Source organism: Clytia hemisphaerica, unplaced genomic scaffold (assembly GCF_902728285.1).
Source record: "Clytia hemisphaerica strain Z4C2 unplaced genomic scaffold, Clytia hemisphaerica genome assembly, whole genome shotgun sequence".
Taxonomy (NCBI): domain Eukaryota; kingdom Metazoa; phylum Cnidaria; class Hydrozoa; order Leptothecata; family Clytiidae; genus Clytia; species Clytia hemisphaerica.
In genome coordinates this window covers 309172-321761 of record NW_027104027.1, presented here as the reverse complement: position 1 = coordinate 321761, position 12590 = coordinate 309172, and the positions used below count along the sequence as shown (strand labels likewise).

General features: G+C 33.7%; 1 protein-coding gene across 1 annotated transcript; it reads right to left on the bottom strand.

Annotated features, from left to right (window-relative positions):
- Positions 1 to 801: 801 nt before the first annotated feature.
- On the bottom strand, positions 802 to 2995 carry LOC136811617 (probable G-protein coupled receptor 63). Its single transcript, XM_067068241.1, has one exon. It carries the CDS (start codon positions 2541 to 2543, stop codon positions 1398 to 1400), a length of 1146 nt encoding a protein of 381 aa, XP_066924342.1. The 5' UTR covers positions 2544 to 2995; the 3' UTR covers positions 802 to 1397.
- Positions 2996 to 12590: the final 9595 nt, after the last annotated feature.

Here is a 12590-nt window from a genome sequence, read left to right as displayed (position 1 = left end):
AGCAGGATAGTTGGGCTTTCCAGAATGGGCTTATTTTTTTGAATCGGTTTAGTAGATCAAAAGTTATGACGGAAAGCGTAAAACTGTCATTTTTCCCAAAAAGACAAGGCGTGCACGGGGTGAAGTTCCCAAAGAGAAGGCGTGGTAAAGGTTAAGGGAAAAAATTGAAAAATTAGTTATCGCCAAATTAAATATTTTATTCACTTGCCAAAGTAAGTTTTCACCATATTTTTCTTTATTTTGCATTTTGCCAAAATAACACCCCAAAATTTATCAAAATTGCTCAAAAAATGCAAAATAGGACAGATATAGCCATTCATATATTGCAATTCTCCGAAACTAGTTCTCGTCAATAATAAAAATTTTCAGAATTTTTGCTACTCGCCAAAATAAGTTCCCTTAATGTAGGAGCCCTTTAAAGATCTGGTGGGTTGGTTATTGATGTGTGTTATCGAAATATGGTTGCTTTAGCAATATATCGAGCCTGTGTTTGTTTTTCAAATTCTTATTGCTCTGAAATGACCTGCGTTTCCCGAGGATAGTCGGATTTTTAAATTTGACGTCCTAGGACCTTTTATTAAAGAAGACATAAATGCTGAAGAATAATTCAAAATCTATAGTTGCTTGGAGATTCTTTCCTAGCTTCGTCAAAAGAAAATAAAAAAAAAAATGCAAAAATAAAATAAATACGGTAATACAAAATAATCAAATCAATTGAATAAATTAAAAAATCCTAAATTTAATGCGAATGTATAAATCTTAGCGAAAAATTAATCTGAAAAAGATATTCTGAAAAAAATTTTTAACCTATTATTTCGTCCATTCGAAGTTATTTAAGCGAATCGATTTTTAATGGTTTATGACGATTTTCCGAGAGGAAGGGTTTGTTTGAAGTTGCTCCTGACTGTTTATTTTAGCTCACGATTTTAATAGCTTTCAGAAACAATCATGACAACATCTAATATCTTTTTAAATAAAAATAACAAATCTAAGATAAAAATAACAAATAAGGCGAAAATAAAAAAATGTAGTGTTTCCGGAAACCGGCCGGGTGAAAAATAATAATTTTCTCACCCGGCCGCAAACTATGGGTTTATCTATATGGTTCATCATAAAGAAAATCAAGTTGACCGTTCAAGCTATCAAATGTCGTTTGGTTAGATATTCCCGCTTGTAAGTTTTGTTCGTTAGTATAGTTGATACATTAGTATTCAGGGCTTACTTCATACTGTTTGTGCAAAAAAGTTATCTTTAAAGTTCTATTTCAATGATCTTAAGTTAAAAATTTTTCCGGCCGGCCGCATGAAAACTTTTTTCCTTAACCCACTTTCCGGATACACACTATATTTTTTTACTTTCGCCTAAGATAAAAATAAGACTATTTGGTTTTTCGTTTTTCACTTTGATAATCCATTAATATATTTCAAGTTCATTTCTTCTACTTTGTAAACGACGTGAGGGCGGACCCGGCGTTTCCGGTGAGCGGAAAATAACACACAATGCGGAAAAACAAATATTTGAACACATAAGTCATTCACAATTTTCCGATATTTTTTAATACGCCAGTAATACAGCAGAGGACTACTAGCTGAATGTAGGTACGAAAATATCAAAACTCCAACAACAGTTTCCATGGAAACGGCTCCATATTGGTGCAAAGCTATAATCATGTTTACAACTCCCAAGGGGAATATGGATAGAATATAAAAGAGAGATAGTAATAAGATAGTCGTTGACATTCTTGTCTTGTAGCAATAATCGATAAAGTACTTCCCTTTTTTATGCATGGCGGTGGGCGTGACTGGAGGGTGGTTTTGTATGCGAAATCCATTTCGCCTGACAGTTCTTAAAATGCGATAATAGATAAATAAAAGTGCTAAAGTAGGAGTCATAACTGTCACAGCCGATGAAAATAAAATATAACTTTTTGCTAACATGTCTATATCACCAAGGGAACCATGCACCAAACATTGTGTGCTCCCTTCTGTGAAACGAAAAACGCCCCAACCAAGAACAGGCGGGATGGCGACAATAAAAGAGATCACCCAAGTTGAACAAATTAAAATTTTCGATTTATGAGGCGTTAGCGTGTCACATCGTTTAACGATTATAAAATAGCGATCTATAGATATCACCAGTAGCACTAGAACTTTCTCACAATTCAACATTTGGAATATGAATCCATTGAACCGACAAAATGGTTGATTAAAAGGCCATCCAGTGGAATTAAGGACAGCTAACGCTACAGGAACGTGTAACAAAACCAATAAAAAATCTGTTAAAGCCACATTAGCCAGTAGTAGATTAATAGCCGATCGCATAGCACTACGACGATATACGATCCCACATAAAAGTAGATTCCCAAATAACGATATGACGACCACCACAACCAACAAGAAGGTTAGAAAACCGCGAACACTATTTGTCGGGTAGCATTTCTCAGGAGAAGTATTGGCATATACACATAAGACTTTGTTCATCGTGATATTATTTGTGTCGCTGGTTGATGGAGAAAGCAGAGAAGGTTCCCTCATGATATACATAAGTGAATCAGCTTGAAAGCACGTGTTGTGATATTTTACAGTACTTCAATTTATTGGCTATCACAGCCAGATATTGCTTTGAAATTTTACGGTCCACAACTTGTTTGTCTTTCCTAGATAGAGTCTAGGAAAGGTTATATTTGAAGTCTTGTGAACCTATAGTTTAGTCAGTAAACAACTAGCATATATTATACATTAGCCACCAGTGAAGCTACCATTACATATTTTGAGAATGGGTCATCGAGACTAGGAACGCAAGAGTGTTGACACTGTAGCAAATTCCAATTTCAAACATGCTCTTATCTTTCATGTCTCTCTATAGCAGTCTTTCAATTATCGTCAAAAATATTAAAAGATATTCTTAATACCACCAAAAACAACTTCTCTGTCACTCATTGGAATGTCATTAGCAAGATTGATTGTTCGTTTTTTGTTGATTAACAGTAATTATTTTTACTATTGATAGAAAGAGAATAGAACATGAAGGATGTAGGGATAATGATACTTATTATATACACCAATTATAATATGAGAATTGAAATGAATAGAAAGGAGTTGTGTATCCCGTTTGGTCATTTCCTATCGCCCATCTGTCGATTAGACCACCAGTACTAAAGATTAATGTAGTCAGGAAAAAATATGATAAACCATAAGACTCATTTAAAAAGAACGACAAATAACTATTAAAAAACGATAAAAAGAACGACAAAAAATCAAACGATATATTTTTCCATCCCATGTGACACCACCCAAAGCTGGAACCATTTTATGAACTAACTCTGAAAAGGGGAGATTTTACACACCACAAATTAATTTTAATTGCTCTTAAATTACTTGTAGAACGTAAAAAGTTTTAACTCTGAGTCATAACACTAGACTGCAGATCTCAGAATCCAAAAACAAAAGCTTCAAATTGTTCCAATAAGACTGAGAATATATATAGCCTAGAAGCCACTGAATCCATCCAAAATCGAAATATCGAAGAGCCTTGTTTGCTACGATAACAGGTTGAACGATATTAAAGACGTTATTTAGGAGCCTTAATTCAGTAGGTCACTGTTGACTGCCCGATGGGGGGGAGTACTTAGGCAAAAATGGGTGCTGGGTATATGTGTGGACGGTAAGGGTCGGTATTTTCACCCTACAAAGTCTCTCTAAGGGGCGGAAAAATAAGAACGTTTTAAATTAAGGGTAGAAAAATTCACAATTTTAGAATTTTTTTTTTTATTTCAAGTGAAGAAATTGTTATAAATTCTCTCTAAAGGTACACCACTTTTTCAAAAATTGAAGAAAATTTTTCAAAAAGTCTCTATAAGGGTCGGTTTTCAGAGATCCCGTCCGCACATACCCCTCGTCCGCCAACCCTAGTACCCCCCTCCAGGTTTGACTGATATCTGTGTTCTGCTCATGTTGTTGAATTTTACCTAGCAAAGAACGCAAACTATTGTCAAAAGCACCAATGCATAACTTCTAAATTCTTTTAACCTAAAAAAGTTATCAAGTAAGTTTTGCGAATAAAAATGTTGTTTTCCCTTCTTATTATTATTATCTCCGACTACGCAAATAGAAAAAATAATTGGTAAAAAAGAAAAGAAATTCGTGAAAATTTAAACAGTGTTAAAACTTGGAGGAAGGAAAAAGGAAAAAATAGTGATAAGAACTGTAGAAAAAGCAGAGTCCATAAAACTTGAAATATACGAAAAAAGCTTTCGAAATCTAAAAGGTTGAAGTTGCCAATTTATACATATTAAAGATAAATAAAAACCACTTTAAAAAAGCGGAGGTGAAAGGCTGTGAAATATCGATTCATCAAAAACGGTAAATCAAATAACCTTCGTAGGGTAAATTGTTTTCTTCATTTTTTTATTCGTAATTGTCGCAAATACTCTCGGGTACCTACTAAGCGTCCCCCCGCAAATTAATTTTTCAGAAATTTTCCACCCAGGAAATTCTTATAACAACCCCCCACTTATTAAATTTTGAGAATTTTTTTACCCACCCCGCTTATTCCAAACCTCCCGTTTATTAGGTACCCGAGAGTGACCAGATTAAAATTATTAGCTACACAGTTCTAATTAAAAAGTAAAATAGCTTTTCAATTAGCAATAAACAGTTAATAAAATTTATTTGTACCAATAGAATGGTAAAAGTGGAAAAAAACAACACCTTTTGATAAAGACCACCTGCGTTTTAATCAACCCTTAGTGGGACTAAAAAAATTAGTGAAATTAAGAAAGCACCCTTAAGGGCGGCACATACCCATGCCCTTTACTTGCCTAAGGAACAATAAAAATCGCAATCAATGAACCAGTTTAAAATATCCAACATAATCTAAAAAAACAAAAGTAATCTTTCATCACGTAATTTCGACATTCATTTACAGGTCACGGGCTTGCTTCATATTTTCCAGACCATATCATTTTATATTTCTCAGTTTCATAAAGGCAACAGTAATATCATAACTTGTTTGTACAGATTCTAGCTCGATTCACGAGCATTACCCTTTACTTTTAAAAACCGAGTTTATGTATGTGTGTTTTCAGCGACAGAGACGGTAAGGTTCTAATTTTCTACATCCTGACTGACTGAGGACGACGGTAACTCAACCCTTTACCGTCCTCAATTTTGCGAGTTAGAACTGCGGGTTTTTCCAAATCGCATCAGTCGCCTTACCGTCCTCAAAAGTGCAAATACATAAACTCGCTAAAGTAAACCCAATGAACGGTAGTTTGTGATTTTAACGAGAAGAAAGTTTCTTGAAATGAAAAATCAGTCCCATCAAAAATCCAATCCTATTATTGAGTAAAAAAATCAGCCTTTTTTCACTCTTGTTTCAGCTTGGAAATTTTGAAATTTCAAATAATCATAACAAATCATTTTCTTTTTCCCCTTTTTTAATGTTCGTTATGTTTTATTATTTACTGAATCAAGACAAATATTTAATCAAACGAAAAATAAAACATTGGGAACAATTAATCCTCACCTTTATGTCTCTTTTCCACCTTTTCAGTCGTGCTGAGCGAGTGTCTCTCGCTCCCTGTTTTCAAGCTAAATGGATTCACAAATTCAACAAGCTTGAGCAAAAAACTTCCCCACTCATCTCCACATATCATTGTCAATGAAATGAATTCTTTTTAGAATTTCTTTTTTGTGTAAAGTGGAAAGAATGAATTGTTTTTATTTATTCACTCGTTGTAAAAGTTTAGTCGAAATCCATTCAAATCATGACGCAAAATATTGGTACCTGGTTATGTAGCATACACACCATTTATTGTGAAGCAAATGAAACAGATCTTGATGAACAGATCCTTAACTAAACAGAGGTTTTTTCATCGATATCTATTCTTCCTTAAAAAATCCCCCGCAAAAATTAATCCCTTTGAGAAATATACTCCAAATGAAAACAAAAGAAAAGCAACTACCGTTGTAAGTGATAAGTTCGAAATAAATTGTAGTAGAATCAAAAATAAATAGATATTTAAATGTTTGCTCTGTTTCAAAAGGAGAAAGAATTTATCATAAAAATTGAAGAAAAATAGAGGAAGAGATTTCAGAGCATTTTGTTTGATAAAAAAATTATCACTGTCTTTAAAAACGTATCTTCGAAGAAAGCTTTGCGAAACTCAGTAACACACTCCAAAAACCCTCAAAACTTACATCAAAACATCAGCTGCATCGATAAAAACTTTCTATATACTATTAGCCATTTTGTTTACAGATGAGCCCGTCCTTTCATTTTCATGTGCTTGCCTTTTTTCCATGAGAAAGTTTTTTTAGTATTTAGGTATTTGGTACCCTTGGAAGCCTTTGTACCCTATTGATCCAATTATTTCGCCTAAACCACTCTGCTTTGAACTTACTTTTTCCTGAAAAGGTAATTTCTCAAAAGTCTTATACAGTCAACTCACTCTAATTCGAACCTCTACCATTTGAATCTTTCTATAATTCGAACTAAATTATTGGTCCCCTCAGCTAGAAATTAGTATAAAATACTTTCTGTATATGTTTTTTTTATAAGCATAACGCTTATAAGCATATGAAGGCTCAGATTTGCAGAATTCCTAAACATAACATAAGCATATATGTCAGCCTGAAATATTTTTCCAGTTGTCATTTTTATCTGTTTAAAAAGGTTTGGTAGAGGTCAAGTAAAAAAAGACTTTCCACGGTGTCCTACATTCCACTGCTCCCTAAATCTGAACAAATTTTTACAAAATTTCTGAAATTTCAAAACTTGGCTCGAGGTGAATCATAAGCATGATTCATAAGCATATAATAAGCATAACCTATGCCTGGATGCTTTGAGAACTTAAGCATACACGAGCCTGACCAAGGGGCATACACTTGCTTATAAAAAATTTTGGTCCCTTGAAGATCGAATTAGAGAGAGTCAACTGAACTTAAACATAAGATTGAAAAGTGACTAGTGCAAGGACAATTCCCCTCCTTGGTTCTTCCTGTAATTTATACTGACCCTGTGAAATTCTCAAAAAAGACCAAAATTTAAAACTAAATCTAGTTATAATTGACATTTCTTGCAGCATACAATGTCAAGTAATAAATTATCATTGGTATAGTTTTAATCAGTCAGCAGACCAAAAGAAATTTTGAAAAAGGGTTCTAATAAATTTCTAAATAAAAAGACTTAAATTTGAATCGTCCTGTGATGTCAAAAAAATATGCCTGTCAACTTGAAGGAAACCTAGAAATTTAAAAAAGGCATCTCGACAGCGAAAATTCATTAGTTATGGTCTTTGTTGCAGAAATGTTGGCTCATTCGTGTTGTTAAATGCTGAGTTTATGGAATCAAAAATGCCGCTGTCTATGTAACTGAATGTAAAATAAAAAAGTGTACACTTATAATAATTATGATGCATCAAATGCTCATTGTTTAATGTTTCAGTTTTTAATGACATTTGCAATTAACAAAAGGGCTTTATATTTCATTCAGTTCTGTAATCATTTTGTTTGGCTGTCCATGTCCATGGTCTCAGGACACCCATATTCCACCAACCGTAAAAGCTATCATTTATGAATTTAGACCTTTTGCTCTTTGCAAATTTCGTGTGTTTTGGTTTAGCTATAAATAAGCTCTCGTGCTTGCACTCTGAGAGCTGACAGTAAAGCTAGCCCGGACTTACCTCTTTTTTCCTTTAATTTCCATTCAAATAATACAATAATTACATAGTTGACACATTGACAAAAAATGTTTGTATCAAAATCTGTGAGAAAAACAACAGTAAATATTGATTGAAAACAATAATCGATAAATGTTGAAGCCTAACAATTGATCGATTATTCATTGATTGGAATTAAGACAGACTAAGATGATTGATTGATCATAATCGATAGCCAATATATGAAAAAACCAATTAATGATCAATCGATAATCAAGATTTTAGAATAGGCTCAATTACCTATCAATTATTGGAATCAGTCCATATCCAATCAATATCTCAAAAAAGGGAAAGTTATCAATTGTTGTATCGACTGTGAGAGTATGGTATAATGGATTTGAAAACAATAGGGTCAAGGTATATATTGCTATTATCGATTATTTACACCATATTTGGCTTACTCATCAGTTATCAATTAAAATCTATAATTGATAGCTAATTGACATTCACAATTTTTTTACCTCAATTAGCTAGCTATCGATTGCTAACGATCCAATCAATGTGATCTATTATTTATTGCTTATTACATATTAATAGATGAATGTTTTGTATCAATTATCAATCGATACCCATTGATGCTATGAGGCAGTTAGTGGAAGTACTTCGATTTGTGAAGCATCACATAGAACAAAAGAATATTGCAAAAGAACAAAGGAATTACTAGCCTGGATATCCAAGCTCAAAATTTTAGAAAAAACTAAACCTCAACATACAAAGTTCTAAAATTATAGAGCTTGGTCTCCCTAGAGAATGAAAGTGCAAACCCATGTTTCTTAAACTTTCCTAGCCAACCCAGGGCAGCAAAACAGAACTTAATAAAAGCAGCCTTACAAGATCTAAAACCATTTAAAACATCCAAAGATTACACCAGAGTCCATGAACATGTTTGCATGCATTATCATGACCAACCATCAGACCATGTTTTCTTGGAAAATGAACTTGCCTGTTTTCTTCTTTTTCATGTTTTCATGTAACAGAAAGCTCTATCTTCACTAGCAAGTGGAGTACTATCCTATTTTTGTTTCAGAATTGCTCCACGCCATGTAGATCCGTCCTTACGGCTTAAGCGAAGTGAGCGCAAGCAAGCGGACTGCATTCTCATATAGAGAATGCAAATCGCTCTAGGGAGACCAGACTGTAAACCAGAACATAAAATATTAAAAACTAGACTGTGAAATAGTTTACAGCCTGGATATCCAGGCTAAGGAATTACCCATAGCCATAGTGGGCAACACCCCTCCAACCCCCACCTGCATAGGCTTACCCCCACCTGAAAATTGAAGACTACTCAACCCCCACCTTTTTGGGCAACCCCCACCTGAAAAATCCAATTTCATCTATTTCTCAAATTTTAACGCTCAAAATTCCAGTCAAGTCCCCTGATGACTATGGAAAGGAGGAGATTGGAGGATAAGAAATAAACTTTTTTTTTCTTGCAAGCCTGTATATATAGTTTTTTCAAAGTTTTTCTTTTTTTGTTCAACTGAAAGATACACTCAAAACTACACAACCCCCACCTGAAAATTTCCACCCCCACCTGTATAGGGTTACCCCCACCTGAATTTTTTCATCAACTCAACCCCTACCTGATTCAAAAAATTTGAAAATCGTCAACCCCCCCCAGAATCCTGGGGGGGGGGGTGCCCACTATGCATAGCCACCATTTTGCAGCCATGGGAAATCGTGATTTTAAGGAAATGGGAATCCTCATATTGAATAAAGCATCTTCTGAAAATTTCATTCTTCCCCATAAATGCGAAAATGAAAAACGAAGTAGCTTCCGTTTTCTGATCGTCTTTTTAATCTGCCATGAAGTGTTATAAAATTCCTTATAGAAAGACACATTCTCCTACAAAGAGGCTTCTAAAAATATTGACAATCAAATCAATTGAATTCAATCAAACTCAATCAAACTGATCGATCAAATCAATCAAACTCAATCAAATCGAAAAAATGTAAATATTCGATTGAGTTTGATTGTCAGATAGACCAGTTCGATTGATTCATTTTGTCTTTTAAAACCAATAGCGTAGAAGAATTATTTAGAAAGGAGACGCACACATCGTTATCGTTCCTCGTTCAGACTTCAGTCATCTAGCACAAAAAGAAAACTATAATTGAAATCAATTGAAAAATTTGATTGATCGAATCATCAATCGAACCCAATCAACCGTAAAAAAATGTAAATATTTGATTGAGTTTGATTGTCCGATCGATCAGTTTGTTTGAGTTCGATTGAATTCGACTGAGTTTGATTGATTCGACAATCTCTGGTTACGACAGTCGTCTGGTTATAGATAGGACAATAGTTGTTTTGGCGAACGTGGTGGTCTTTTAATTACTCTCCACAGCAGTTACCTAGAGACAAGATAATTTATCATGTTTTTATTGGTCTAAAAAAATTAGCTCTAGATTAATAAACTTAGCATACAAACAGCCAGATTAAAATACTAATCTTACCAAAAAAAATGATACTCTGTGGTGGAAAGTTTTCATTTTCATTTTGATCTGTGACCAGTGACCTGCAGACAGGCAGAGGCCAATCGCGATTTCACATCGAGACAAAATTTAAAAAGATTACGTAATTTAGAACCCCTAGTATAGCAACTAACTTCTGTTCTCAATAAAACTATTAAAAACCCAAAAATGAAAGACACGCATGAATGCTTCAAATTCAAGGAGAAAAGTATCAATCTAGTCTAGAAAAACAAATGGCGGATTAAAATTTTGAAATAATGAAAAAAACCGCTAAAATCTGCTTATTATACCCTGTCCTGTCCGTCCGGTCTTGACCAAGTATAGTATTTGAACGAGCTCTCTTTCCAACCATTAGTAGAGCACTAAATTATGCTTCTTTTAATTTGAAGTAGCTATTCATGAGTAGAAGTAATGCTATCGCATTTGGCAAGCTTATTTGATGGAATTATCTGGTTGGTTTGCGATGTGACATTTTGGTGTTTTCGATTTGTTGAAATTGTCCCACAAACATTTTCTTTGATTCATGAAAGTGTAAGAGTCATTTTGAATCTTAATCATGTCCTATGTTCAAGGATATTTCATACTTTGGGTTTTATCAAATACACAATCCAAACAACTCAAACATTCACAGTTGATTTGATTACAAACACCATCAATGGATTTTTTGGACTGCCATTCACTTTGTATCATGGACTTACTTCACTTTTGACCAATTTAAAAGATTTATTTATAGCAATAATACAGTGTACTATCGAATTTATTGCAACTTTTTTCTTTGGGATAAAAACATCTTTGTCAAACTCACTGGACACTGCATGGCATTCTGTCATGGATGTTGGATATGATTCCCAAACTATTTTGGAGCAATTTGCTTCAACATGTTTCAAAGAAAGTTGTGAATTTTTCAACGTCATGATTAAGTTTATTGCCACACTTTCTAAATCAACATGGGGTGTCACAACGACCGTTGGGTATTTGTTTTTGGATTTTATAAAGTGTATTGCAGTTTTCTTGGAATCACATATAAATTCGTTAGGCAATTGGGTCTTATATTTGTTCATATTTTGGCCTCTTCAGTTGGTTGCAAATTTTGGTGAAATTATGCTCTCGACTGGTGCAAACTTATGGACATCAATAGAAGAATTTTGCTACTGGTGTTATTCAAATACTGTCTATCTATGTGGTGCAATAAATCATTTGGTAGTGATGTTTTATGTGTTCCTCAAAGGGATTTTCATGTTTCCTTTGGAACTATCACAGGCTGTAATAAGCAAGTTATCAAGACTTGAAATCTTAATTGCAATTTTTTGCATGCTTTGTGTATCAGTATTAATATTCAATTCAGAATTGACATTAAAACTTTTTCAATTTCTACGCTTTGGTAGTGGATTGAACACAGGACATAATCACAGGGAAAGATTTTGGTTTTGGCCCTTTAATTTATTTTCACACAGAACAGATGATGGAAATAGAGACATACTTGATTGTGTTATCTGTCAAGATAAGAAAAGAACAATTTTACTTCTTCCTTGTCGTCATTTGTGTCTATGTACAAACTGTATGAACAGAATCAGAGACATGAGAGTGGCGCTACAAACTTGCCCTTTATGCAGATCGAGGATAGAAAATTATATAAATGTATATATGTAACGAAAAAATGTGAATTATATTCTGATATTGCATCTTTTTGAAAGAAAGTTCAAAAACTGAATCTGTTTGACTACATGTGTCCTGAAAAAAGCCCTTTGTGTAACTTTATCAGCACATGGCACACTAGAAAAAATTTTGTGTGTACGTATCAAGTGTGTAATAAAAAAGTAAAAAGATACGATTGCATACAGTAACACACTCATTTTGTTTTATAAGCATACTTAGGCCGAAATGCAAAAAAAATCCTGCACCTTTTCTAAAACTCTGACCTATTTAGGGCTACTTTTAAAGCTGTTTGAGCTTTCTTAGACCAAAGATTTTCGCCTGCAGTACCAAATTACAAAAAAAATTCATTTTTTGAGCAGAATCAATGTTCCAACTTAAAAATTCAAAATTTTGATCAACCCAAAGAAAAGTCTATGCATAGAACTAATATACAATGAATATGTTGTTGGCACAACTTCATCAGCTTGAATATCAACACAGCAAACTCACCACGGAAAATAATGTACATTATACGGAGGTCCGGAATCTTCGAGTTAGCAATATTCGAATTAGCTAAATCATGACGTCATAAAAGTACAAATTATGACGTCACTCGACTCTAACTCGATTTTTCATTTTCAAAAAAGGATTGTCGAGTTAGGATCAACTCGAACTTTATTTTTCGAAAAAATCTTTTCGAATTAGCTAACTCGAATTTCTTTTTCAAAAAACCTTTCTTCGGGTTAGCTAACTCGAA

Bases quoted from the DNA above. Each gene is read 5' to 3' on its own strand.
- LOC136811617 (XM_067068241.1), bottom strand. From the start codon at position 2,543: ATGTATATCATGAGGGAACCTTCTCTGCTTTCTCCATCAACCAGCGAC.